Raw genomic sequence first — 27,981 nt, 5'->3', positions numbered from 1 at the left:
GATTTCTGGATAATCCAATATCCAGATTCATGCTTCTATTGTATCTCTTGCTCAGTCTAAATTTCTAACTTTCATAATGATGTATCAGTAGTAGAAAATACTTTGACTTACTATTTTAATCTTCATTATCATTGAAATGTCTTATCCTTCATGATTTTTTTGAGGTTTGCTATTGTCTTCCTCCATATATTTAATCTAATATTTACATCTCCATCCTATTATCCTTTAATAGTGTTTAAATCTTCTAAGTCTTCTTTAATTTTGAGTAATGAAGAGATGTGATACACACATTTCAATTTGTTTGTATGTCAACTTTTGCTTCCACTCATCCTGCTGTTCTGATATTTGCTGTATAAGTTAAACACAGATAAGCACAATATGTATTCACTATTTTTCTTGTTTAATTTTCTTAATTTAACTCATATCTGATACAAGTCAGTTATGATCTGTTCCACGGGTAGTTCTTGAGTTATGGCCATAATTGGGACATCGCTAAATGATGCAGTCATGAAGTGTAACATAATGTGATTATATTGCTTAGCAATAGCAATCCTGCTATATTTGCTTTGGGGGGGGGGGGCTTTCACTTGTTATGAATGACACTGAAAACAGGGCGCATTTCTTTTCTGCTTTCTTTCAGAAAGAAGCTGCAGGCAATTTACATGTACTCCAGTTAATGCTTGGAGCAGGCAGCCCTTTATCTCCTTTTCAGTTGTGCCTTGTCCATTTCTCAACTTTTCTTTTCTTGGCACACCAAATAATGGTTCACCCAATCATAAAAGACCTGCTTCTTTTTAGTTTTACCCAGTCTTATCCAGGGATTTCCCTGCATCTAACTAAAGGCAAATACACTTTTCCATAATAAGATCTTCTTCTTCTTCTTTTTTTAATCCCCACCTTGGAAATCTTAACTAAGGAGATTCCTCAGTTTTTCATATGTTGGATCCTAAATGGTCCGAAAGGAGAGCTTCCCCAATTGGTTGTGCTTTTTTATTATACAAATACAGGAACGGAGTTGGCCAGGCAGCGAATCGGTAAAGGATGCAAACTGAAGCGTCGGCCAACCTTTCAACCGCCTGCGGGGATTTCCAAATCGCCAACAACGCAGTCACTCTTGCCCGGTGAGATCAAGCTCTCTCGGAGAGACCGAATAGGAACGAAAAAGCAGCGGAACAAAAGGTAGTATACCGCACGCGGCCGACCGGATGCACTTCGGGGTTGCTTCTGCTGAAAGTGAGGACTATGTCGCCTCGGCTGCGAGTATTGGAGTTGTATAGCGGGGTCGGAGGGATGCACTATGCGCTGAAGGGTAGGTTTATCCTCCGATCCGCACAGGTATTCGAGTCCCGCCTCCTAGGCACGCTTTTCATGGCTTGGCTTCCAGGTGGGGAAGGACGCCTGCTGTTTCAGGCTAAACTATAGGAACCAGTACATTGCGGAACATGTATCTTATGCTTAATCCAGAGGGTCATGGCCGTTTAAACATTAGCCGTTCACTACTAACCGATTTTATGCTCTGAAAAGATAATGCCAGCTGTTGCTTTGACTGCACATTTCTGACTTTTTGAATTCCTGTCTTTTTACACCAAGTGTTGATTTCTGGCAACTGCCTGGAGAGGTCCTTGCAATTTTCTTGATAAAATTTAGAAGTGGATTGTCATTGCTTTCTGATTCACATGGAGGAACAGCTGCCTGAGCAGCTCAGAATCCTGAAAGGCTCCAAAGTGGCCACTCCTCTCACCTGGCTACAGCATGTGAATTCTGGAAGTTGAAATCCATTCCTCTTAACATTGCTGAGACTAAGAAAAAAAATATTCTGGGTCTCTTTGGCCATCCTTTGTTTTGGCTGTTAGAGAGTGGCACTTGACAGCTAAAATTTTCTTTTAGGCTTCAAAAAGGAATCCGAAGAATGATCTTATGGAATGCAAACAGTATGCCAAATAATTGGAGGGAATAAATCAACAATCATTATCACATTTTGGTAGGATCCCTGTTTTATCTTTTGAACAGTCTGCTGCTGTCCTCAGCTGATCTGGAAGCAAGTGCTTTTTAGGAAGCTGGGAAATAAGGGCAGGAATCCCTCTTATGAGGAGTGGTGAAGGACCTATGTTTGCAGTGAGGGTAGAGGGAGCAGCAAGAATGAAGATAGGGCATACATAGATGGTCATGGTGGGAGGTAATGAGGCATCTGCCCTGGAATTGTTGAGACAATATAGAAGAAGAAAAGATCCCTTCCTTATCCCATGGAAGTAACAAGAGTAGCAAATTAGAAACTCCAGACCTGTGTAAGGACAGTTACTGTCATTGCTTTATTTCAATGTGGGACTTCTGTTGGGGTGACAGCTTTAGAGGGTGAGGAAAGCCTATAGCCAAGAGGGTTGGCAAGCTCTCTTTCCTGAGAGTTTAGTCTGCAAAACTCTCAGGAAGAAAAACCCCACCTTGATATTTTGAAAACATTTTAATGCTTTGCTTTCTGGGCTCATTTTAGGAATGCAGGAAATTGCCTTTCAAGTACTCAGTTGGTTTAGCCTATGGTTTACTTTGGCAGCTAGAAGCAACCACTGAGTTTTTGAGAGAGGTGACCATCTGCTGCTTGTCTTGTTACAGAACATCACTTGGGGAAACTTAAGTGGTTCTTCATGCACAGCATGATAAATCACATCTATCTATCTGGATCTCAGTTCTTACTTTCTAGACAGACTTCCCCAGCCTGGTAGCTCTCTGAACTGTCAGACCTGCAATTCTTTTAAAATTTTCACCTATTTTAAAAAGATGCATGATGGTGTCTGAATGCCTTTTTGCTATTAAGTGCTGATAATGTAGCCCTATTTGTTATAAATTAAGTGATTGCTGAAACATTTAATACACCCAAAAGTGTACTCAAATTCTCTTTATAATTATTTTGATAAAGTTTATAGATTAAACTAGGTGAATTAATTTGTTTGCATGTTGAGAAATTATGTAATCTCTGTAATCACCAAATGTTCATCTGGATCTTTTGTGCTTGGTGTGGTTGTATGCTTATGCAAACAACAAAAAAGAACTCAAATATTTATACTTTTTATTGTGACAAAAAAGTCTGTTAAAAAGTATGGTTTGATAATAAAGATTTTAAACTAATTGCTTTAGACCGCTTCATGTTTAATAGAATACAAGCTGTACTAAAGAAATATGCAGATATATTATTAAAATATAACTGATTGATTAATTGAATCTGAGCAGATCTATAACTTTAATATACATTAGCTCCTCTCATGTATGTATATATGAATGTGTGTGTGTATGTGTATATACACACATATACTGTAGATACATACAGTTTGAACTTTTGCTCAATTCATCAAAAGGTTATAAGTTTCAAAAACCAGGGTATTATGTCATAAAATAATTAACAATTATAAACTCTGTAAATCAACTTTTTTTACATCACATTCTCATCCTCTCCTATCCTCTTCTCTGCTCTGGTTTCATAGTGCTGTTAACTGATCTGTTAAATTGTTGTAGTTTTTTTCTCTTAACCTTCAAAATACATATACTAAAAAATGGCCATAACATTTAACATACATATACATATTGAGGGACCATTGACAAATTCATGGCACATTGTATTTGGATGGACCAATAAACTAAAGAAAGATTGTGCATTGTCATTTAGTCAAGAATAGTCAACTTGATCTTCTTCCTAGTATATTCCCACAGGGTCCGCTAATACTCAACTTGATGTACAATTCCTGTAGACTACAGTAGTCTGTAGGAATTGTAGTCTATGCTAATTAGAAGATACTAGTGCATGCATTTTAGTGTACTGTATAAATTCAAAGTCAGTCATAATGTGTTTTGTTGAGTGAATTCAATTATTGTAGTTTGTAAACTATAATTTATATAGTATGAATCCAGCAAAATATGGCTTATTTAATAAACCATAGTTAACCAAATGACTGAGCATATGTTGCAGGCTTAATTTGTTTGATGAAGCTGCTTTGTTAACCACATTAGATGTCAGTGTTAATTGGTTGGCAAACTGTGGCATTGATTATCCTTAAACAAAGTAGTCTGCAGTCAAAGAAATACTCAGTTGAATGTGGATAACCTCAAATTTTAAAACAAAGTTAGATCTTGTTAGTATTTGGATGGGAGACCACCAGGAGAGCTCAAAGCTGGGAATTAGACTAGAAAACTACAAAAAATATATTGGAAAAGGTGCCAAATCTTGTATATAATGTTGACACAAAAACTTCATGGATATGTTTGTAAAATTACCGAAAGTAAAGCGTGGCACAAAAGTAAATTTACCTTAATACAAGTAGGAAGTATAATTACTGTCATTTGTCTACAATGTAAAATGTATTTATCTTAAAACTATCTAATGTCTACTTATTTCTGGTAAAGTATATATAGCATAGAGAAACTATACAAAATTTCTTGAATGTGCACAACTTCATCAGTTTAATGTTCTCCCAATTTTTAATCTTAATTATAAGTAGATCTTATGACTCTATAAGCACAGGCCAATTAACCATTACTTATTTCCAAATAAAAAATATTAATTTATTTGGGCACCTGGGTCTGATCCTGCTTTGGAGGAAGCCTTAAACAAACGTGTACATACATTGGATGAGATCTCTAAAGGAGCACTGATGTTTACTTTGGACGTGCTGCCTGCTGTGCTTCCCCCCTCTCTTGATGGTACTACGAGGTAATACAACCAGGCTGAAATACAGGATCATCCACCCTGCTAAAGGGCTGGTAGGCCTTGATAATCAATTCTGATTATCCTTTGGGCCACCGTGCAACTTGCATCTGATACTGGGTCACACTCTGCTTGGAAATAGGACTCTTATTGCTATTAGAGCCACAAATGACTAACATTGAAAAGCAGAATGTTGCTAAAGTACATGCTTAATCCCCCAAATAACCCAAAATTCCCCCCTGCAAGGTACTGCAAGGCTAAAGAAAAGTCACATTTAACTTCCTTTGGGTCCAAGGCTGGAGGGAAGTTTCCTCTGGACCAATACACCTCTGTGGGTTCAGGTTCAAAGGGGGTGACATTCTTGTCTGGGGTGCTGACAGAAAGACTATCTGGTCATAATCCTTTGAACTGTGACAAGGACTGTTCAGCATTATTCATCCCCAGCGAGATGACCCATGATGTAAAAATCACTGTGCCCCCACCTTGAAAAGCAATCCTTTTTTCACTTGATCAGTAGCCCTTGGCTTGAGTTTCCTTCTGACCCAATTGGTGCACAGGGGTGTTGGAAGAAATATCCTTCTGGGTTCAGTTCCAAGTGCGGGGGAAGACACTGGAAACATGGAGAAGGTTTAATATCAGGACCACATGGCCTGGAGCTCCAGAGTGAAAAGGAAGGATCATCCCATGCTTCAAGGTGAAGGAGGAGATCAAGAAAAAGGGACTGAAGTGCTGAGAGTGCCTGGGTTTTATACCCTCTGTTGGGATTTGAATTTGAGCTTGTATTCTGATTGGTTGTCAGACTCCCAGGGGCAACTCTGTAGGCTGTCCTGAGTTCCAGGTTTGGTTGAGCTTTGCTGGATGATGCACTGAAAGGGCTTTTGAGCAATTGCTATAGCTTTACCTGGAGATCCTTGTTATGTAAAATATTCTGGCCCAGGCCTTAATGGCCCACCCATTAACAAAGATGGGGTTGAAATTAACAAAGGTGGGGGTAAGTTTCTGCTTCTGAGTTTCTACACTTTTTAGGGGAAATATTCTGCCTTTTTAATATTTCCTAGGCTATTTCAATTTTCTAGGAGAGGAGTGGGTGCTAACTTCCTACAGGGGGGAATACACTACATATGACTAGTTAAGCTGTTGGGGCTGGCAGCTGAAAAGCCGGTAACAAAACACATTGACTGCATGTAACAAATAAGCATGTATATATCTAAGGAGAACTAGTTTGGTGTAGTGGTTAAAATATCAGAGCAGAAACCTGGGTGACCTTAAGTCAGTCACTTCTTCTCAGTCTTAAGAAGCAGGAATGGCAAGCCATTTCTGAAAAATTTGCCAAGAATTATCAAAGGACATATCCAAGTAATCTCTAAGAATCAGACATAACTGAATGGGGTGGGAAAGGAGAATAGTTTGGGCCTGACTTGTAAGTGAAGGACTTTATCATTTTATGTTCTAAAAAGGTTGTATTGAAAAAGAAAGAAATATTAATGTCCTTTTCTCATTCCCTTTTAATCAACCCCATTATACTGAATTAAGGCTAAAACACAAATGCTCAAAGAAGCATTCTTGAATTAAAATATGATGAAGAGTTTGGAGGGAAGCAGAAGCAGTCAGAACAATGATTTCCCATTCCAACCTCACTGACTTTTTCAAACCAGTTGATAAACAGAAGCAAATTCCATAGAGACCCACTGGCTTCAAAAGAATAAGGTCTTCAATCTGCAATTGCTTCCATGACCTTGAAAATCTTGAAGCTCAAGTGTATGGGCAGTTGATTGAAGAGAATAAAAAGAGATTGGTTAAAGTTTTCAGTAGTTGCAAAATAAATAAGTTGTGACTGTTTCCTTTTCTAGAAGAGCTTTACTGAGATATAAATTACCCAATTGCACTTATTTATTTGTTTACATCACTGCTCCACAACTGATGCCTCTTATTCTGTTTGTCCTCCCCTGGAATTTTAGCAAGTGGAATACCTGCAGAAGTTGTGGCAGCTGTTGATGTGAATACAGTGGCCAATGAAGTTTACGCACACAATTTTTCTACGACACCACTGTGGCCAAAAACAATTGAGGTAAGTGAAACAATCATTTGAAATCCTTATACATTTATCTGTTTGCATGTTGATGAAGCCATACTGTTTGATACTATGCTAAATAAGCAACTAATTTGTCCCCCCCCCCCAATTTCTTATTTTATTTCTCTTGCTTTGCAAATGAGGTTGAAGAAGATTCACACTGCTGTCCCAATTAAAACAAATGGCTGGTTTCACAGAGCAGGTTGTGCTAAAATGTGATTAGTTTGTTTATAGCTTAACAAGTCATAAAGGTTCTTTCACTCAGGGTTGCAACCCGCTGGGCACCAGGAGCAATTTAGTAGGGATGGGAATTGTTCTTTAAACTTGATCAGACTTCCAAAGGCAACGAGTTTGCTCTGGGTTTTGCAATTTTGAAACTACATCATTTGAGAATACCTACAATAGTTTAAAGATTTATAACTAAAAATAAGTAATCTGTCCTTTGTTTTATTCATGGGGACAAATTCAGTTATTATTTAGGGAATCATTGAATCTCCAAGTTTGGCTTAATGTACTGAATAAAAACTAATTGTGAATCATAGTCTAACTCAAGGGTCTTCAACCTTGACAACTTTAAGACTCGTGGACTGCAACTCCCAGAATTCCTCAGCCAGCTTTGCTCAGCCTGCTTTGCCAATTTTAAGACTTGTGGACTTCTGGGAGTTGAAGCCCACAAGTCTTAAAGTTGCCAAGGTTGGAGACCCCTGGTCTAGCATATTGCATGACCCTAGCCAGTTTAGGTTCACTCCAGAAAGCCTGATTAAGTAAACCAAAGCAGATAGATAGATAGATAGATAGATAGATAGATAGATAGATAGATAGATAGATAGATAGATAGATAGAATAGCGTGATTGGACACACAAGGAATTTGTCTTTGGTGCATGTGCTCTCAGTGTACATAAAGGGGAAAAATGCCACACCCCTAAAGGTTCAGTCCATAGGCAGGAATGATTTATGCAAGCTGTTAAGACATTCAAAAACTACAAGGATTTATTGAAAAAGGCCATATTAGTGCATTTTGGCAACTATACTGATTCAGGAACAAGCCTGTCTATTGAAACTATGTTCACTCAGGCTCATATATGTTTCTTTCCCACTCTTTGCCTTGGCTCTTCTTTTGAATGTTTTTATACCAATATACTGAAAATATTATACTATAAAATATAATAAACCTAAAGCAGTTTATATAGGGGTTAGATAGGGGTGGGATTCAAATTTTTTAACAACCGGTTCTATGGGCGTGGCTTAGGTGGTGGCCGTGGCTTGATGGTCAGGTGACTGGGTGGACATGGCTTGGTGATCATGTTATTAGCTGGGCGTGGCCAACTCAATATCACTCACATTGAAGCACGCATCTCCTTGCCTGGCCTCTCATGACTGTGGGGGTGCTGCAACAGTTGTAAGTGTGAAAAATGGTCATAAGTCACTTTTTTCAGTGCCATTGTAACTTTGAGGAGGGGAAAAAAACTCCAGAGAAGTTCCTGAGACAGGAAGTCTAGTCCTGCCAACAATGAAATAAGAGTTAACAGAGAGGCAGTTTCTGTAAGTAACACGAGAATGTTTCCTTCCTGCCTTCCTTACAGGATTAGGCCAGTAATTTCTTCTAACAACCGGTTCTCTGAACTGCTTAGAACGTTAACAACCGGTTCTAGCAAGTAGGTCCGAACTGGTAGAATCCCACCCCTGGGGTTAGATACACACAACCGGTTTGGTGATTGTGTGCTTTGTGCGCTTGAACAGCTTTCTAAAAACATTTATCTACTTTGTTACTAATGGGGAGTAACACAGCTAAGAAGCGGCAATCTACTCTGCAGTGCAAATCAGCTGAGAAGATATAGGTAAGTACAGCGCAGGGGTGGCAGGTGGGCCCACATCATCGCCGGAGCGAACCGGTTTGCTGCCAGCTGATCTTTGGAACTAGGGGTTCATCCGAACCGGTCCAAACCAGTAGAATCCCACCCCTGAGTTTATGTAAATTCAAAAGACCAAAGAAACAAGGGAAAAGATGGTGACTCTAGTATAAGTTTACCTTGCGGCTTGTTATAAGAAGCAAGAAAAGAAGACGTTGAAATAGTCCAATTTCCTTCTCTCTCGGCAACCCTAAGGGTATCCTGCATATACCCTTATGTTTCATTAATCTCCTCTTTCTTTAGGGAATAACACTGAATGAATTCAACAGCTTATCTTTTGATATGATTTTGATGAGTCCTCCTTGTCAGCCCTTTACAAGGTATTTACCATTATTTTCTTTTGGGGTGTTTTTCTCAACTTTTCAATGTAGACTGAGGCAAAGTCCTCAGTCAAATGCTGGCCCAAAGCTGGTTTTGGTGCCTGTCATGTGGTCTCTCCTCTCCTAGTGCAGCACCTTAACTGCTACACTAAATTTGGCTCTTATTCTACTTCTTATTCTAGTTAAACTCATATATTGATGTTCTGGTTAATAAAAAAAACCAGCCAGCTAAAATGGCAAAGTGGAATGATTTTGCAGTAAAATTGTTTTTATGTAACATATTTGCATTCAATGAACATCATGATATCCTTCATTTCATATGAGCTCTGGTTAGAGTGTAGTACTGCAGGCTACTTCTGCTGACTGCTGGCTGCCGGCTGCCTGCAATTTGGAGTTCAAATCCTACCAAGCTCAAGGTTGACACAGCCTTCCATCCTTCTGAGGTGGGTAAAATGAAGACCCAGATTGATGGGAACAAGATGCTGACTCTGTAAACTACTTAGAGAGGGCTGTAAATCATGGTAAAGCAGTATATAAGTCTAAGTGCTATTGCTAGTTCTATGATGAATGGATCTTCATTTCCACTCACTACAGCCCTTTGTATGGATCTATGAAAGAGCATTAGTGTTGCAGCTCTCAGGCTACTGAACTAGTTCTCATCTAACATCACGGTTTGAGCTAAAGATTCTCAACATATATGCAATTGGACCTCCAAATTCTGATTCAGCTCAAATAGTTGCTGTTAAGAAAATATTTTTAGAAGCAGAAGTATGAATTCTTCTCATTTTGTGCACAGAAATTAAACATATTGGTTTTTTAAATTTTACATCTTCACTTCCTCCCCACAGAATTGGTCGGCAAGGTGATATTTCTGACCCTAGGAGCAAAAGTTTTCTCTATATTTTAGATATTCTTCCAAAGTAAGTATTCAGAGTAACTGTTGTCCTCTAATATTACTGGATAAGATTCCTGATGCCATTATGTCTAGATTTTAAAGACTATATCACTTTCCATCAGTTATAGTTTTGCACAATTTTATGGATCATAGATTAATATTGTTACAGAGTTGTCTAAGAAAACGTGTTAAAAAGAACATAAATTTTTTTATTTTCTGATTAAATATTGAATATGAGAAATAGACACATAAAATCATCATGTTTTAAGAATTACAGTTTTATGCTGAGCCTGAATAGGTGCAATCTTTGTCTCTTCCTGTCTTCTTCTTGGAAAATAGAATATGGCATATGAATTTGAGTTGATTTGCCAATACAGGATTTGATTCTATTTATCTGGTCTTTTTAGTACCTATGAGCAAGATTGATACAGATTGGAAAGAGTTGTTCTCTATAATAATCTACTGTATTTCTATTATACACATTCAATATATTGTTACAATAAATTATCAAATATAGCATATTGGTAGCTATCTTGATAACATATCTTCTATAATATGCTTGATAGCCAGCATGATATATACATGATGTTGGATTGTTTTAGGTTCTATCCAGTGATGGCAAAGCTATGATACATATGTGCGTCATGACATGTAATTTGTGACATGCCTAGAAGCCGGATTAGAAAATGGTGTATTGCTGTGCAACCATTGGACCTTCTGGAAATTGTGCGAGACGATCTTGTGTGGCCTAAACTATAAAAGAACATCCTTGCATGTTTTCCAGAGCCTCCAAAGGCTATATGAGAGCATGACCCTCTAGCACAATTTCCAGAAGGTCCAGAGTCCTCACCACATTCTCATGTGGCTTCAGCAGCTTCCAAAAAGTGGGAAAAGGTCTTGTGTGATTGGGAGAATCCAGAGATTTCTGTGTAATTTTTGGAGACTCCAGACTTAAGACTGTGGTGTGTTCTCACATGATCTCCGAATTCTCTGGAAATCATGTGAGAAGGTTCTGCCATCACATGTCCTTTAGAGCCTCTAAAATGGCAGGAGGACATATTTTTCTGCTCTTGGAGGCTGCAAGGATATGCAAGAGCATTTTCCAAAGTTTCTAGGCCTTGTTCAAATCAAAACTGCTTAGGGATTATTTTTTTCTGAGAGACAAAGATAAATTGAAAAATATTTATATTTATTCATTTGTTCGTTTGTTTACTTAATGTGCCACCCATTTCACCATTCAAAGTGACTTTGTTATAAATTGTTTCTCACTGCCGCCCCCACTTCATGTGTGTGACACATTAGCAGAGTCCAATTAATTGTTTTCTGACACACTGAGCCCAAAATCTTTGCCATCATGAAAATCTAGTCTGACCCAAAGTCACCGAGACTCATGGGTGATTTACAGCCAGTCACTTTGCCTACGCTAACCTATGTCTCAGGGTGCTTTATTAATTTCAACTATATTTCCATGCTTTCAAGAAAATCATTTCATTGAAAATGCTTTTTTTATTTAAAAAATATCTAACATGCTCATATCTCTATTCCACAAATAAAATGTCTATGTTAAAACACTTCACATGCTGACTATTTAATTATAGTTCCTTTTTCAACTCAGATGTATGATTAAGGAAATAACAAAAAAACATTTTTGTTTCTTCTATGCTTGGAACAGTCTAGCTTGAATGTATTGCATTATCTGGAATTTTTAAAAATGCATTTAATCTTTCTTGATCATATGTCTCAGTGAAACAGCAGTTTCAGTTTTAAACTGCTAAATTCTGAGACCTGGTCTTACCCAATTCTTGTCTCCTAGTGAGATAAAAGTTAATACATTTCTGATTGATTTATTTAACCTTTTGCCAGTAATTTCTGTTTTTTAATTGAAACAATGAGATTTAATCTTAGGGTAAGATGAAAAGTAACTAAGCTTAATGTTTACTTTGTTGTTCATACTTATAACTAAAGTTTAAATAAATTGTTTTGCAGGCTTACAAGGCTGCCAAAATATTTACTTTTAGAAAATGTCAAAGGTTTTGAAACATCTTCTGCCAGGTATATAAGAATTAAACATTAATGCCAATTTTTACTTTGTTGGCAAAAGAGTAAGGAACTAATAAAATTATACAATGGGTATGTTCAGACTGGAAAAAATGTAACATTGCCAATATTTGGAACATGGAAATTAACACATAATATCTTATTGTGTTTAAAAAATAATAAAAATTCATATAACTGAAGTTGCAAGATTAAACTGTTTTTAGATTAGATGTAGGGATAGTAAGGCTATATTTATATATTATATATTTAGAATTAATATTTCTGTTGGAAAATTTGACGGCATCTTAGCTTTATATTTTAAGACTAGTCACTTAAAAAGGTAAGAGATTTTGTGTTTAACTTAAAACAGTAACTTCTGCTTAGCAGAGTGAGGAAAAACTGTAAGGACTCCATCTGTTCCTTGCTCTCCTTTTCTACAAGTATTGAAATACTTATTTCAGGATAAATAGGATGGGCAACTAATTTTCATGAAGGTTGTACATTTCCCAGCCCAAATAATTAAGCTGAATTAATATTTCATGTTTTTCTGTAGCTTAGTGCTGTTGGAATCTCAGTCATGATTCATGAATGTTTTATGAACTAAGATAACTGTATCTTATTGTAAAGCAAGGGTCTTCAAACTTGGCAAGTTTAAGACTTGTGGACTTCAACTCCCAGAATTCCTGAGCTAACATGCCTGGAGGAAGAATTCTGGGAGTTGAAGTCCACAAGTCTTAAAGCTGTCAAGTGTGAAGGCCCCTGTTGTAAAGGTATTAATTATACTATCAGAATCCAATCATTATGACAGTAGTAAAGAAAATGTACCATATTTTTCGGTTTTTAAGATATACTCCCCCACCCCAAACGTGAGTGGAAATGTCTGTGCATCTTATACAGCCAATGTTACTGAAGCTCTGTCCACCTGCCGGCCCCCACCCTTTGGCCTCTGCCTCCCAACAATTTGCCTCCTTGCAGCAAACAGCCTGGTCAGCTTCAGCACAGCCTGATTAGCATAAGCTGCTGATTGTCGATTGGATCAGTGTCCCAACGATCAGCTATTTCAGGCTGAAGGGATTGCCATCACCTATTGCCATCTCTGTGCACCCAATTTTTGGCCTCCGCATCCCGTTCTGATCCCCACTGCTCAGAACAGGCTGAAAATGGGATACATGGAGGCCAAAAACGGGGTGTGCAGAGGCCAAAAACGGAATGCGGAGGCCAAAAATGGGGCACGCAGAGGCGGCAATAGGCAATGGAAATCCCTGTAGCCTGAAACAGCTGATTGTCGGAGGCCAATCCAACTGACAATCAGCTGTTTCTGCTAAATCAGGATGTGCTGAAGCTGATCAGGCTGTTTGCTGATTGCTACAAGGAGGCAAATTGCTGGGAGGCAGAGGCAGATTTTTTTTTCTTGTTTTCCTGCCCATAAGCTAGATGCATCTTATACTTCAGAGCATCTTATACTCCAAAAAATACGGTATTTAAACAACTTTGGATATTCATAATAGTGGAATTAATGTTTTTGTTTTATTTTCATACTACCAGGGATGAACTTATACGAACACTAAAAAAGTGTGGCTTTACATATCAAGAATTTTTGTTGTCTCCAACTTATGTGAGTAATGGCATTGTTAAAATTAGTTCAGTTCAAAATTTTCCTGTAGATTCACTTACTTTTGAGTGGTGCTGATTGTTATATATTGTTTCTGAGACTAAATGATTCTATTATTATTCCATCAAAATTGAATTCTGCCTATTTTCTCAAAGAGATGTTGATGGAGAAACATTTCTTGGAGTAAAAGAGCAACAGAGACAAATGTCGGAATTCTTTCTCATTGACCATACTAGTCAGAGTTGAAATCTAAAACAATAAGATCACCAAATTATATATACTTGGTTGGTGTATTTTAAATGAGAATGTTGGGAATCAGGAAGTATACTGATGGAAGGATTTGAGAGAAAGTTTGTTGTCAACAGATTATGATAACACAATCCAGTTATGTTTATATAATGAAATGGCATTTGTGTCTCAAACTAAAATACTTCACTATTTTGAGAGGAAGAGGGGAAAGTGATCTGTGTGTGAGAGAAAGAGAAATAGAAAGGAGAAGGGGAGGCAAGAGAAAAGGATACATCCAATTTGTGGTGAGAAAGAAAGGGATGATTGAGTTAAGGAAAATAAAAAAATCTTGAAAATAGCAGTCTTGTAAAGAGATTTGGACTTCATGCATATATATGAACCTATCCTTTCCAATGCAGGCACTTATTCACCACATATTCCCAAACAAAGCAGGAAAGCTTTGCTTTCTCTTCCTTTATTGTGATGCAGATGACTGCTTCTCTGTTGTGATTGGTGAAAATTCAGTCTTTTTCAGAGTCCCTGGAAAGAGAGGGAGGCATTTACTTCTTCCCTTCCAGCCACCTTGCTTCTGAATGATGTTTTTTCTTCACTGCTAGCAGTCAAGGAGAGAAATGAACCAGGGATTTTTAAGCAGAAAAGAGGAAATTAAGGCCACAGGATTGCCTGTGTTGCTTTTCTTTAATCTGAATTTAATCTGAAATATATTTCACAAGTATGGACATAGTGATTGGTGTGATGAACTTCCACAGAGAGATATTAAGCCAGTTCTACCATTTTGTTATTGTAAGTCCTGAAATTTTGATAACTCAACCATTGTTCTGATAATCTTAACCAGGAGTGTCAATCTCACATCATCATGGTGGCATCGTGTGACATGTTGGGACTTTTCCCCCCTTCATTAAACTGGGCATGGTGATGTGTCCAGCCCATGGGCCAGGAGTTTGACAACCCTGATCTAAACCATTGATATTTACTGAGTTGCTTACTTACAGATTGGGATTCCAAACTCAAGATTGAGGTACTTCCTGATTGCAAGACTCCATTCAGAGCCCTTTTCTTTTCTAGCACCTGGGAAGGTGAGACTACCTTTTCATCATTTATCACAAAAGCTACTGGTTGCAGTAATCTCAAAATTACAGTAATCTGTTAATGGAAATTTTAAAATGTTCCAGGGATATTTTATTGAAATAAGCTAAGCTGTTTAAAGAAATGAGAGAACATTGCATCTTGAAGGTGAATAATATCATGCAGACTGTTAATATGGTACCTATCAAAATAGGATTATAGTCAAGCATGTTGCTTTTCAGTTATGTTGGAATTGCAATTTTCAGAAATCCCTGCAGAAAAAATGATTAAAGAGAACAGCATGCAAATTTGAGGTTCCCAATGGCTTTTTCCTATTCATTTGTGTTGTATTAAATTGCTGTTTAATTTGATATGAATGCACGGATTGTTCTTTCTGTAGGAATCTCCTGTTAGAAGGCATTTGGAATGATTTTTTTTCCAGAAAAAGTAGTTGAAACTGTTTTAATGGAGCAATCAAACTTAGTTGTTAAGAGCATATTGAAACATTGTACAAGTCATCCACAAAAGCAGTTTTGGAATTTTTACCACATGAATGACTAGCTGGAAGAATGCCCATTCAGTACATTGAGACATGGCTACTTGAAGACAAGGAGTTTCTCTATAATTACTGGATTTTATTATTAGACTTTAAATATTAGATATCTGCACTATCTGTTGAATATTATATGTAAATATTTTGAATGAAATTAGCACATCATGTGTACCTATGAACACCATTTGAATTAAATACCTGAAACACAAATGAGAAGCTAAGACAATTACACAGGTTATTCATGTTGTCAGGGGAACAAGGGCAATTTAAGATTTGTAAACAATTCTCCAATTCAGGTGATCAACCAAGATCACATTAGTTATCCTTTATCTGATGATCAGCTTCACTGTTAGATTCTATATACTGCTTGTTTGTTTTCTTAAGTTTTCGCGGGTACTTACATATATGGCATTCGGCTTTGCTCGGGTATTTTCCCACGTCATAGTAGCTGTGCTTTTAAAGCCTGATGATGGCAGATGAGATTCTGCTGAAACGTCGCTACAACTTTAAAAGCACAGCTACTATGACGTGGGAAAATACCCGAGCAAAGCCGAATGCCATACATACATACATACATACATACATACATACATATATAATTTGTCAATTGCTTACAAGATAATAGATATAAGTAAAAACATAGTTATGAATACATGGATACATATAAGAAAAATAAAAAAAATAAAAAACAATAGGACAGAGATGGTAGGCACGTTGGTGTGCTTATGCACGCCTCCTACAGACCTCATAGGAAAGGGGTGAGGTCAATAGTAGACAGTCTAAGGTTAAAGTTTTGGGGTTTGGGGAAAAAAAACCACAGTCAGGTAGAGTATTCCAGACATTGACCACTCTGTTGCTGAAGTCGTATTTCCTGCAGTCAAGTTTGGCCTTGAGTTTGTATCTATTGTTTGCTCTTGTGTTGTTATGGTTGAAGCTGAAGTATTCATTGACAGGTAGGACGTTGCAATGTATGATTTTATATACTATACTTAGATCGGACCGAAGGCAGCATAGTTCTAGGTTTTCTGGGTCTAGAATTTCGAGTCTGGTGGCATAAGGTATTCTGCAACGAGTAGAGGAGTGGAGAACTCTTCTTGTGAAATATTTCTGGACTTTCTCAACTGTGATAATATCAGATACGTAATGTGGGTTCCAGACTGATGAGCTGTATTCGAGTATTGGTCTAGCAAATGTTTTGTATGCTCCAGTTATTAGTGCAATATTACCAGAAACAAAGCTACATAAGATTAGATTAACAATTCTTAACGCCTTTTTGGCTATGTAGTTACAGTGGGCTCTAGCACTTAGGTAATTTGAGATGAGTACTCCCAAGATCCTTGACAGAGTTTGGATCATCAACAAAGTCTTGACTATTCAGCCTGTATTTTATTTTCTGATTATTTTTGCCAATACGTGGGACAGTGCATTTATTTGTTGAGATTTGAAATTGCCATTTGTTTGACCGTTCTGATACATAGTCAAAGTCTTTTTGAGGGATAGTAGTATTGTCTGTGTGTTGAATAGCTTTACATCATCAGCGAAGAGAACGCAGTTGCTCTTGATCGAGTAGGTCCTAGAACTCTGACTTGGGGGATGCCAGTGTTGATAGGTACAGAATTGGATAGGACGCTCCCAGTTTTGACCATTTGTTGTCTGTTTGACAGGAAAGCTTCTATCCAGTTATGCAGGTGTCCAGAGATACCGTAAGATTTTAGTTTTAGGAGTACTTTGTCATGTACCATTGAATCAAAGGCTTTACAGAAGTCTATGCAGATTGTGTCTATTGCTTTGCCCTGATCGAGCTGTGTAGTCCATATGTTTTTGCAGTGTAAGAGTTGCAGATTACATAATAGTTTTTTCCTGAAACCAAATTGTTTATTAGAGAGAAGGTTGTTTGTTTCTAAGTGGAAGATGATGGATTGGTTAATAATTGATTCCATGACTTTACAGGTGATACAGAGATTGGTCTGTAATTTTCAACTAGGCTGGGGTCTCCCTTTTTGAAGATGGGGATGACCGTACTTGTGACCATAGTTTTGGCAAGGAGCTGGTCCTGAAAGATTTTTTAAAGATTATGCTTAGAGGTTCGGCTATGGCAGTGGATAGCTTTTTCAAGAAGTAGGCACTTATTCCATCCAGTCCAATAGATAGAGATTATTTTAGATTGTATAGTACTTTTTCAACATTGTCTTCTGTAAAATTGATATGTATTAGATCATTATAGTTGTCTGTGGTTTGACTAGGAAATACTGGGCATGATGCATTGCTGCTTACAAATACTTAGCCAAAGAATGGGTTAAAGAGGTTGGCTTTAATGGTGTTGTCATTGCAGTCTTTACCATTAGGTCCTTTCAGGGGTGGGATGGACCTTGAGTCTTTTAGTTTGTTGTTTACAATATTGTAGAAAGCGCGGGCGGAATAGGTGCATAGAAGGTTTTCTTCTTGTTTAGTGTGATAATTGGTGCATTCAGTTTTTATCTGGTGGCATAAATTTTTGTATCGTTTTGAAGTTGGCAACATGACCAGATTTGTTTTTCCGTCAAAGTGATTTCTTTTTGGATTGAAGCTTCCTTATTGTTTTGTGTAATTTGTTTTTTTCTGGTTTTGGGAGTTGTTAATGGTACATATAGTTTGATGACTCTTTTGACTTCAAGTAAAAATATTTGTAATGGTCTTCAACAGTATTGCACCCAGTGAATAGAAATTGCCAATCAAGGGATGAGAGATCGTTGTTTATAAGATCATAGTTGCCTTTTTTGAAGTTATAATTGGGGATTCCATCATTGTGATGATTTTTGTGTGGACTCATGTTGAGACAAAAGTCAATCATATTGTGGTCACTGTTGGAAAAGGGTTCTTTAATTTGTATTCCGTAAATTGAATTCAAACTATTGCAGAAGATGAGAACGAGAACTAATCGAGTTGATAGTTGTTCTAGTCCCAGATTTGTTACTTCATTGTAGAAGGTTGCATGTGTGGGTTCAGTTGTACATTCGTTAAGGGTCCAGTTAATATTAGGTAGATTGAAGTCACCAAGAACGATAAAAGCATGTGGGCAGGATGCTGTCCATGTTAGTTGTGTATTTAGCTTGTTTGTATGTTCAATGTCATAATCAGGGGCTCTGTAACATAGTAAGAACTGAAATGTGATATTTAAGGACAGTTCACAGACGATGGTCTCAGGAATAGCAAGCTCCTGGGTAATTTAGATGTTTTTTAGATGTAGGGACTAGCAACACTACCTCTTCTACAGATTTCATGATCTGATTGGTAAACATGATAGTCTCTTACTAGGGTAATGGAGTCAGAGAGAGATGCATTGAGCCATGTTTCACAGACAAATATAATGTCGAATTTAGCCATATTTAGTAAGAGGAGAAATTCAGGTATTTTATTTACAAGGCTTCTTGCATTGAGTAGCTTGCATTTAAGGCCAGTTGTGTTTGGAATAGAGGTAGTTAGGGGTGTGGGTGCCTAGTTTTGAATGATGTTGGATTGGATGAGGTGGGGTTGGATGTGGAGTTGTGGGTTGTGTGACTTTCTTTTGATGCAATCAGCTCTGCAGAATATTTCATTTGTCTTGTTGAATAAAGTACAGTTTGCTAAGTTCACACATTGCTCTAAGCAGTCTGTTATGACTTGCAACCATAGTGCTTGATGCATAAAATGCACTAGAACCCAAAACCAAACAAATCATGAGAGAGCAGTGCATGGACCTGATCTGCATATTTTGTCATCCTTGCTAAAATAATATTGGAAATTTCCTTTGAATGTTTGTGAATATAATACTTTATCATTTATTGCACATTTTTCTTCAAACAGATTTTGACTGATTTCCCAAGCCAGGAAACAGAGAATTCAAAGGCATGTAAGGTTACTGAAACTGTGGCAGAAGCTAGTTCTCAAGGACTTATGAAAGACCTCAGTTCTTGTCATGATGCTAATGGCAAGCAGTGCCTAGAGAAAGGGGAGTTTCTGTATAAACTTGAAACAGAGTCAGAATTGGAAAGAAAACAGCAGTGGGACAATAATCTGTCTTTACAGATGCTCAAAACTTTTCTCCAAGATGGTAAAGAAGAACTGAGTCAGTACTTCTTACCACTGAAGTCCTTGCTACGTTATGCTCTCCTTTTAGATATTGTCAAACCCACTTGCAGAAGATCTACATGTTTCACAAAAGGGTAAGATCCTCTGAATGAACCTGTTAATTCATTTGATAGTTTTTAATAAAAATGTTTTCTTTGCATCGTCATTTTTTAAAATGTAGTCAATAAAACAAAGCACAGTTCTCCTAAATTCATTTATCCCAATCATTTAAAAGACCTGCCAAGAAGAAGATTCGCAAAAGAGATTGACATATTTAATGATTTTTCCCAAGAATCGTCTATGTCTCATAAAAGAAAAGCTCTGGGGTAGCTATTGGCAAAGATAACTGTTGTTTCATTTCATTACAGTGTTTCAGCACAGTGAAGTGAGGGTAGGGATCTGAATCAGTAAAGGGTGGGAAACAAGACTTGGATTCTGTCCACTTAAATTCTCCAGATGCCCAGGAGAAGATCAGACAGCATCATGGTTGAAGAATCCCTCTTTGAAGACAACTCCTTGCCGCTTTCTTTGGCATCTATTTGTATGTGGTTTAAAGGCTGTTCAGCCTTGGAGATTTACCAATGAATTTTGTGAAATGGTTTGCAGGAGATTGCAACTAATAAATAATTGAGCAAAACAGATATGCAGTGTTGACCGTCAAGCAACTTTTCATTACTATGCCAAATATGATTCAGGATGATTTTGATTCCTTTTTTTCTGTGAAGTACTATTACTTTTGTATTCCAAGCCAATCTCATAATATATAGAACATTTTACCTGCAGTTTCTGTCCTCACAAAGTGTGCCATACAGCGGAGAGATGCAGCCTCCATTAGAGGTCCAACTCCTTTTTTCTCTCTCTTCTGTTCACCCTATGACTATACAGAACAATAATTTAAACTTGCCTAGCTTTCTTTGTCTCCTTTACTGGAATCAGTGTTTGGCTCAAGCTACAGTTCATCTCTCTCTCTCTCCCATGTCAGCTTTTATTTTTTTGTGGGGGTATGTTTGGTTCTGTTTGATAACTGTTTCTCAGGTTCTTCTTGTCCTATAATTAACAGTAAATAACAGTCTGCAAGAAACTGCTGCATAAATGTGTTTATGCAAAAAAACCACAGTGGCTCCAGAAAAAGGATACCATTATTTTTACTGTTTCTTTCTCAAATATCACTGAACCCAGTATTGTATACATTAGTGCTGTGTATATCTGGAAAATGATTTGCAAGAAGTGTTTTGACTTTGCAAGAGCACATCATGATTCTGCTGTTCATTAAAGCAATCTTTATTTTTTTCATGCTTCGACAGCTCACAAAAATGTACCACTTCTTGAAGAGTCATAATAACCTTTGAGTCACTCCTTCAAAGAAAGCCTGGCTGTTTTAAAGTTCAATACGTTTGTGGTCCTGAAAAGTTCAAATAACTTCTTCCACATTATTTTCAAAGCAGGCACAACCATGGGATGTATAATTGGAAAAGTTGTGGGCAGATTTATATGCTGAGTAATTTGTATGGATGCAATTGAAAACAATGAATCCAATATGCCAATAATGCACACATATCTCATTTGCAGTTCATCAATATTAAACCATGTTGATGCAGAAAAAAATATTGATAAGGAATTTGAGCCTTCCGTAGTAGCCATATAAAGAGAGCTTTTGATTTTATTTATGACCAAACTGGTTGAGATTGTATTCCCTGGACTACTTTAAGTTGGTGTTCAGTTAGATGCTTTTATAAGTCATTTGCAAACACAACCTCTCTACTCATCAATGGTGCAAATCTCAGAAGAATTGTAATGTATGACTCTTAATTGATTTGAAGGTATGGACACTATGTAGAAGGAACTGGTTCCGTGTTACAGATGGCAGAGGATATTCAGGTACAGTAGAACTCTTTATATTTATTTAATTTATATTGCTGCCTCTTTGCCCATGGTGACTTGTGGCAGTTTACACAATGTAAAACCATATTTAAAACAAAAAATAAAAATAAAGAACAATAAAAACTAACAAAAAGAATCAAATAAATTAGTAAAGTAGAATAGAACAAAATTTGGAAAAAGTTTTTTAAAAATCCAACTCCCAACCCCTGCCCCAATGACAGCAGATCACACTAGCCATTTGATGGGCTCCATCCCTCTCTGGGTTCCCCAGGCCACTGGCAAAACCAAATCTTCAGTGCCTTTCGGAAGAATGCTAGGGTGGGGGCCATTCTAATCTCTGGGGGGAATGAAATTCCAGAGAAAGGGAGCCACCACGGAGAAGGCCCTTCTTCTGGGTCCCACCAGGTGTTTCTCCCTCTGGTGGGACCCACAACATTCCCTGCCTCCTCACTCTAATGGGTCGAGTAGATGTGTCCGGCAAGAGACATTCCCTTGGACAACCCAGACCCAAGCCATGAAGGATTTTAAAGGACAATCAACACCTTGAATTGCATCCAGAAACAAATTGGTAACCAATGCATCTCCTGCAGGAAAGATGACACATGTGCACACCAGAGTCTGCACAAAACCATGCAGGCCGCTGCATTTTTCACCAACTAGAGCTTCCAGATGCTCTCCAAGGGCAGCCCCAATTCCCACCCCCTGCCCCAGAGCGCTTTGCAATAATCAAGATGGGAAGCGACCGGAAATGAGTGACTGTGAGTAGGGATTGTTGGTCCAGGAAAGGATGTAACTGGTGCACAACCTGCAGTTGTGCAAAGGCCCTCCTGGCCATGACTGCCACCTGCCCTTTGAACAGGAATTGTGAGTCCAGGAAAACCCCTAGATTATGCACAGAGTCTGTTTGGGGTAGTGCCATCCCATCCAAGACTAAAGGTGGTAATTCTCCCTGAGCCAATGAACCCCAAACCCAAAGTGATTCCATCTTGCAAGGGTTTAGTTTCATGGTGATATATATTCATAGTTATACCATATATATTCATGGTTTAATTTTATGGTGCAGAGTCTTGGCTTTAGTTAATTTAAAAAAAGACAGAAGTAAAGCTATCAGCAGGAAAATCATATTGAATCTCATACATGTTGCTTGACAACTAGGACTCAAGCTTCGGTGTATTATTTGTACTTTTTATAAATATATTTAAGTATATATTAATATCCTATGGAATAATCATAGGCGGTTCAAATATTTCAAAACCATTCAGATTTCTGAAAAATTTGTGTAGATAGTTGTCAGAACATAAACCCTCATTTGGCAACTGTTCAAACATATGATGGCACTGAACAAGGGTTTTTTAAATGATTCGGCTTCTGGGTTCTGGCTGCCACATTCTCCCCATGATCACGTGATCTGTGCAGTCCTGACTGCAACATTGAAGTGAGGTTGGAGCAGAATGTTAATTCCCATTAAAGAAGTTGTGCTAATGATTTGGCTTGAAAAAGCATAATTGCAGCAGGAGTATAGTATCTTCCCTTTGAGCGGAAAAATGAGGTCCTCATTTAACAATCCACACAATCCTCTCTTAATGTCTACTACCGCTGCACCATAGAGAGCATTTTAACATACTGCACTTCAGTATGGTTTGCCAATTGCACAGTGGCAGATAGGAAAGCACTCCAGAGGGTTAACGTCATTACCCAGAAGATCATTGGTTGCCCTTTCCCCTCTTTGGAAGACCTTTATAGCTCCCGCTGCCTTAAGAAAGTTCAAAACATTCTCAAAGATCCATCTCATCCCGGGAACCCTTTTTTTCAAAATGTTACCATTTGGCAGATGGTACAGACTAATAAAAACAAGGACAAATAGACTGAAAAACATCTTCTATCCCAGGGCAATAGCTCTTTTGAATTCTGCTGTATAGTGCAGTGTTGGTGTGGTGTCGGGGGTTTCCGGTTTAATGTATGAAGGGTGAAGGATGTGTGTTTGTGTTTATTTTCATGCTCATGGTCATGATGTGCACTGAAGATGGTGTTTGATTTTGTTGTACGAGGTGCAATGACAATAAAGTAAACTAAACTAAACTAATGATGGCAGTTGAGCCTTCTGGAATTGCTGTCAGTTAGCTATTAATCATGTGATGTTGTGCTTTATATCTATTGTTTAGAAATGGCAGTTCTGGTCCCAATTGATATTGTAACCTGAGGAATACCTGTAAAACTAGTAATGAATTTGAGTGAGAAGGAAAAATTGGTTAATAAAAATTGACTATACAAAGAAGTATGTATTTGAAAAGGCTTCTTTAGTTTTTCAGATTTGCATAGGCAATTATTTTGAAATATCGTCATTATATTTTTATTTTTTTCTATACCTCTCATTGATTTTTCTAGAAGGTTTTATTCCTATGATATCATTAATGTAAAGTATATCTTTTAATGTTAATAGTGCAGCTTCAATATGAAATTATCTGCAAAGTTAGTTTTCTTTTTTTAAAAAAATGTTTCAAAATCAGACTATGAAAACAAAACTGAAAACTGCACTTGCATATTAAAGTGCATGAATCATTAATAAATAAAAGCCAACTATGCATTTTAGGAATAAAATAGCATTAATAGAATCACATAGAGGTATAAGTTATACAAAGATGGCAGTGAAAACCAAATCTGCAATGAATGAATTACAAATCAGAGGTGGACAACCTGCCCCTCTCCAAATGTTACATGATTACATTTCCCAGTATCATTTATCAGTAACTTAGCATTAGAAGAAAGTCATTTGTTTACTTCATTCTTCCCATATTAAAAAATGCAAATATTGTTATTTGTATTGTGCAGCTGGGTCTCAGGTTATTTGTCTTTGCTTTTGTCATACCCATACGGAGTGTCAAACTCAAGGCCCCAGGGCTGATCTGGCCCACGGGATGCTGAGATCTGGCCCGCGGGGCTACCCTGGAAACAGCAAACGCCTCCTGAGCTCCATTTTTGGCTGCAAAGACCTCCTGCAATCCTCTGCCAGCAAAAACGGAGGAAATATCCCTCCCGAGCTCCGTTTTCACTGGCAGAGCTCTCAGGCCACCACAGGCACCTTCGAGATGAGTGACATTGAGCTGTCCATGCCCACCCTGGCCACTCACCCTGGCTCCTCGAGGTCAAACACAACTCTGAAGCAGCCCTCAATGAAATTGAGTTTGACACCCTGCCCTAAAGTCATAGGGAACCAGATCAGAAGAGACCACAGAGAAGTGAAATGGACAAAGGATTACCAGGCCACAGTTCCTCAAGCTATGTCTCTTGTGTGCATGCGTCTTGATGTTATGGGCAGTGTTTGTGGCTTGAAGCTGCTTCCATCTGTCAAAAATCATCAGGTCCTGCAGATATCCCTGACCTAGACAGACTATTTCAGCTCTATTCTGCTAGGATTATGGAGCCTTGCAAATCATATGATGGATGGTGAAATAGTGGATGAAAATAAGAATGCGATTCTTTAGTCATACATCATCAACAATTTGCCAAACCCTTTTCTACAGCTTGAATCCGTATTTAAATCCTTTGATGATTTGTCTGAAGATGAAAAGCTTAAAAATCTATCAATGCTTCAACTGAGGTATTTTACTCCAAGAGAAATAGCAAATCTGCATGGATTTCCCCCTGAATTTGGTATGTTTTTGGTATTTCTTAAATACAGCTATATGTAATATTTAGAAATGTGTACACTCAATCTACACAAAGCTCAATGAAAATGCTTACTGTATGGGCTACTACACAGACCTGCAAAATTGCATCCAAGCAGAGAATAATTTTCCTTTGCTTCCATTCACAAACTTGTTTTTCACACACCTCACATTTTCTTGCAGTAACAGAATTGTTCGTTTCTTCCATGCTACCAATAATTTTTAGCTTGAAAGTTGCAATATATGACAATCATTGGCAATTTCTAGACATTGCAATTTCCTACCTACTGTTAATGTATACAGAGATAATGAGAAAGTGCAAACTTTTTGTCATCATTTAAAACTTGTAATTTTTTAAAATAAATCCAAGTTCTGTTCTATGTAAAGCTGAATTCAAGTATAGGGGTATTTTGTAATCAAAAATTCTTGGATTATAGGGAAGTATATTGTATATAGTATGCTATAAATTCTTCAACAGGCAAAAGATTTATTGAGCTTATTCTAAGTTGTTTGTCCTTATGAACTTTGAATATAATACATTTCTTCTAATGTGACCACAGATTTTAGATTCTGATTTGTAGTACATTATAAAATGCACATAATGGTCCACATGTTCTCTGTGTTTTAATTGTTTTTATATGTGAAAGAAGCACTTAGAAGAGGGAGTCATATACTCTTCCAATTGTTTTATTTTCATTAATAAAATCAGTCTCCTATGGCTGCTGAAATAACATCGTTATGCTCAATTACGATGTCCATGCATCTGTGGCTAACTTTCAGAAAGATGACATCAGATTATTCAGAAAATGCTTCTACTGCTAATGTTTTTTCCCCAAGGCTAGCTTAGCCTTCTTCAACCTGGTGCACTTAAAATATGCATGGCTCATGCAAGCAGATACATATAATGGTCAGATACATCAGGAAGGCATTAAATTGGATAATGGCTGGGTCAGAATAGAAATGAAGAGAGATGTTGACACACAGGCTTGAGACAGATTTTTCTCTTTTCCAAGTGACAGATTTTGTAGAGCATACCATTTAGTACTGAGGTCATGCTGGAATCCAATTTCTCCACAGTTCAGTGGACATGAATGTAACCAGGAGGGAAAACACTTTAAATGGGGGGTGGGGGTGGGGAATCATTGCTAAATGGTAGTGAAAAGGCAAGAAAGACAAGATGTTCCCTAAAATAGCAAATTTCTTAAAAGAACCACACTTTACCATGCCAAAGAATAATGCTGAATGTTTAGTGGATTAAATATCATGAAATAATCATGCTTGGTCAGAGTAATCCATATTTCATGGTTCTGATACTATTTGTATTGACAGTTAAATACCAGGAATTATTAAAACAAAAAACCATGCAGTTCTTTCAGTTGAAGGGTTTTTCCACATTTCTGATAATGTAAATTATAGAGAATACCAAGAAAATAGAATGTTTGCAGTGCAGTTCTGTATCTTTATGAAAAGCTCAAGATATTCCCAACTGAAGCTCAATTCCTATATAAAAACAACAATGCAGTTTTCTTGGCAACAGTACAGTGGTTTGTCTTTGCTTTCTTCTGTAATATGTATTTGGATTGATTGGTTGGTTTCCCAGTCTAGTCTATAATCCTGGTGGTCTCCCCTCAAAATAGTAAGCAGATTAGCTCTTCTTAGTTTCCAAGCCACAGTTTTGCTGCTTTCTGCTGAGATGACATATGTTCACTCAGAGGCAATTAATGTTGAGTTCAGTGATCGTGCTCTCAAGTCAAAGAAGACTGCAGTTCTGTACTCACACCTTACAATATAAGTTGTTGAAGTTAACTATCTATTTATGATTAAGTCTTTCAGTGTCAAAATAATAGCAATAACTATTAATTGCCTTTGGAATTAAGATATTTTCATATTGCTGAAAAAAATAATAAGTTTTCTCTTTTAATTTTTTTTTGTTTTAGATTTTCCTGAAAATATTACCATAAAACAGTGTTACCGTCTACTTGGAAACAGCCTCAGCGTATTTGTGGTTGCTAAATTAATTTCATTTCTCGTTGACCCTATCAATAAGTGACAATTGTTCAAGTGAACTTTCTTGGGCCATTATACTGCATCAGAATATAGATTTCTTTCTTGGAAGAGGATTGAATCTGATTACTATGGTATATTTGTATGCATCTTTGTTTATAAAATAAATAATTGTCAAATGTGTATCTGTTTTACCATTTGTGAAAATTGAGGGTCTTACTGAAAGTCCTATGTTAGTATTTTAATTTATAAATACTGGATCCTGAATTTTGAAAAAATAGAAATAGAAAAAATAGAAATGTATATAAGTCATTTTAAATCTTAAACCCAGCTCAGTGATGGAATATAAATGTTTTTAAATAAAATTTTTAGAGCAAATATTAAATTGCTTTTAATGCCTTGAAAACAGCTTTTTTATTTTTAATATCGCTTTATCATTGTTTCTCCCATGAAATTCTAGAATTGTAGTTTCAGGATAATTTCTATGCTGAATCCAAACTGCAATTTTCAGGTTTCTTCAGGGAAAAGAGTAATTGATAAAGATGCAACTCAACTTACTTTTTGTGGAGTAAATCTATGTATCATAAAGTCTCTGCATATCAAATTCCCTAAGTTCAATTAATAGCATCTGCAATTATAAAAATAAAAAGCAGGCTTTTCAATCTCAGTATTTATGTTTAAAGTAAAGCACAAATACCTTCTGGCCTAAACACAGATTTAGATCTTTAAACACAGGTAGATCCAGTGTTTCATTATTACTAATATATGTGCCTCTTATGGAACTCAGAATAATGACAACTACAAAAATAACCTTTCAGTAATAAAAAAAAATCTAAATTGCCATAGTTTTTAGAGAAAAAACAGAACATCTTATGATTGAGATTTAAAAATTGATATTTATAAAGCATGATTAGATAATAGGAAATAACCATTTGTTTAGGT

At 37.1% G+C, this 27,981-nt stretch overlaps 2 protein-coding genes across 4 annotated transcripts in view; both read left to right on the top strand.

Annotated features, from left to right (window-relative positions):
* Positions 1–811: 811 nt before the first annotated feature.
* On the top strand, positions 812–27,706 carry TRDMT1 (tRNA aspartic acid methyltransferase 1). Of its 3 annotated transcripts, none has more exons than XM_087917104.1 (11): positions 812–1,179; positions 6,649–6,758; positions 8,916–8,992; positions 9,841–9,912; positions 11,874–11,939; positions 13,470–13,539; positions 14,778–14,861; positions 19,226–19,584; positions 21,310–21,367; positions 24,892–25,021; positions 26,973–27,706. In XM_087917104.1, the coding sequence occupies exons 3-11, from the start codon at positions 8,955–8,957 to the stop codon at positions 27,083–27,085; spliced, it is 990 nt and encodes a 329-aa protein (XP_087773230.1). In that variant the 5' UTR covers positions 812–1,179; positions 6,649–6,758; positions 8,916–8,954; the 3' UTR covers positions 27,086–27,706. The 3 variants fall into 3 exon arrangements, with proteins under 3 accessions (XP_087773230.1, XP_087773229.1, XP_026571939.1); XM_026716154.2 differs by having other exon boundaries at positions 875–1,309; XM_087917103.1 differs by lacking the exons at positions 24,892–25,021; positions 26,973–27,706 and adding an exon at positions 24,200–24,882 and having other exon boundaries at positions 871–1,309.
* CUBN (cubilin) overlaps positions 27,086–27,981 on the top strand; it is a 153,060-nt gene continuing 152,164 nt past the window's right edge. The window contains 1 exon segment of the mRNA XM_087917141.1: positions 27,086–27,173. The gene's annotated coding sequence lies outside the window, so the exon portion shown is untranslated.

Source organism: Pseudonaja textilis, chromosome Z (genome assembly GCF_049901715.1).
Source record: "Pseudonaja textilis isolate UNSWEBS1 chromosome Z, rPseTex1.2, whole genome shotgun sequence".
Lineage (NCBI taxonomy): Eukaryota > Metazoa > Chordata > Lepidosauria > Squamata > Elapidae > Pseudonaja > Pseudonaja textilis.
Note: the sequence above shows the minus strand (reverse complement) of the source record. Positions and strands in the feature narration are given on the sequence as shown.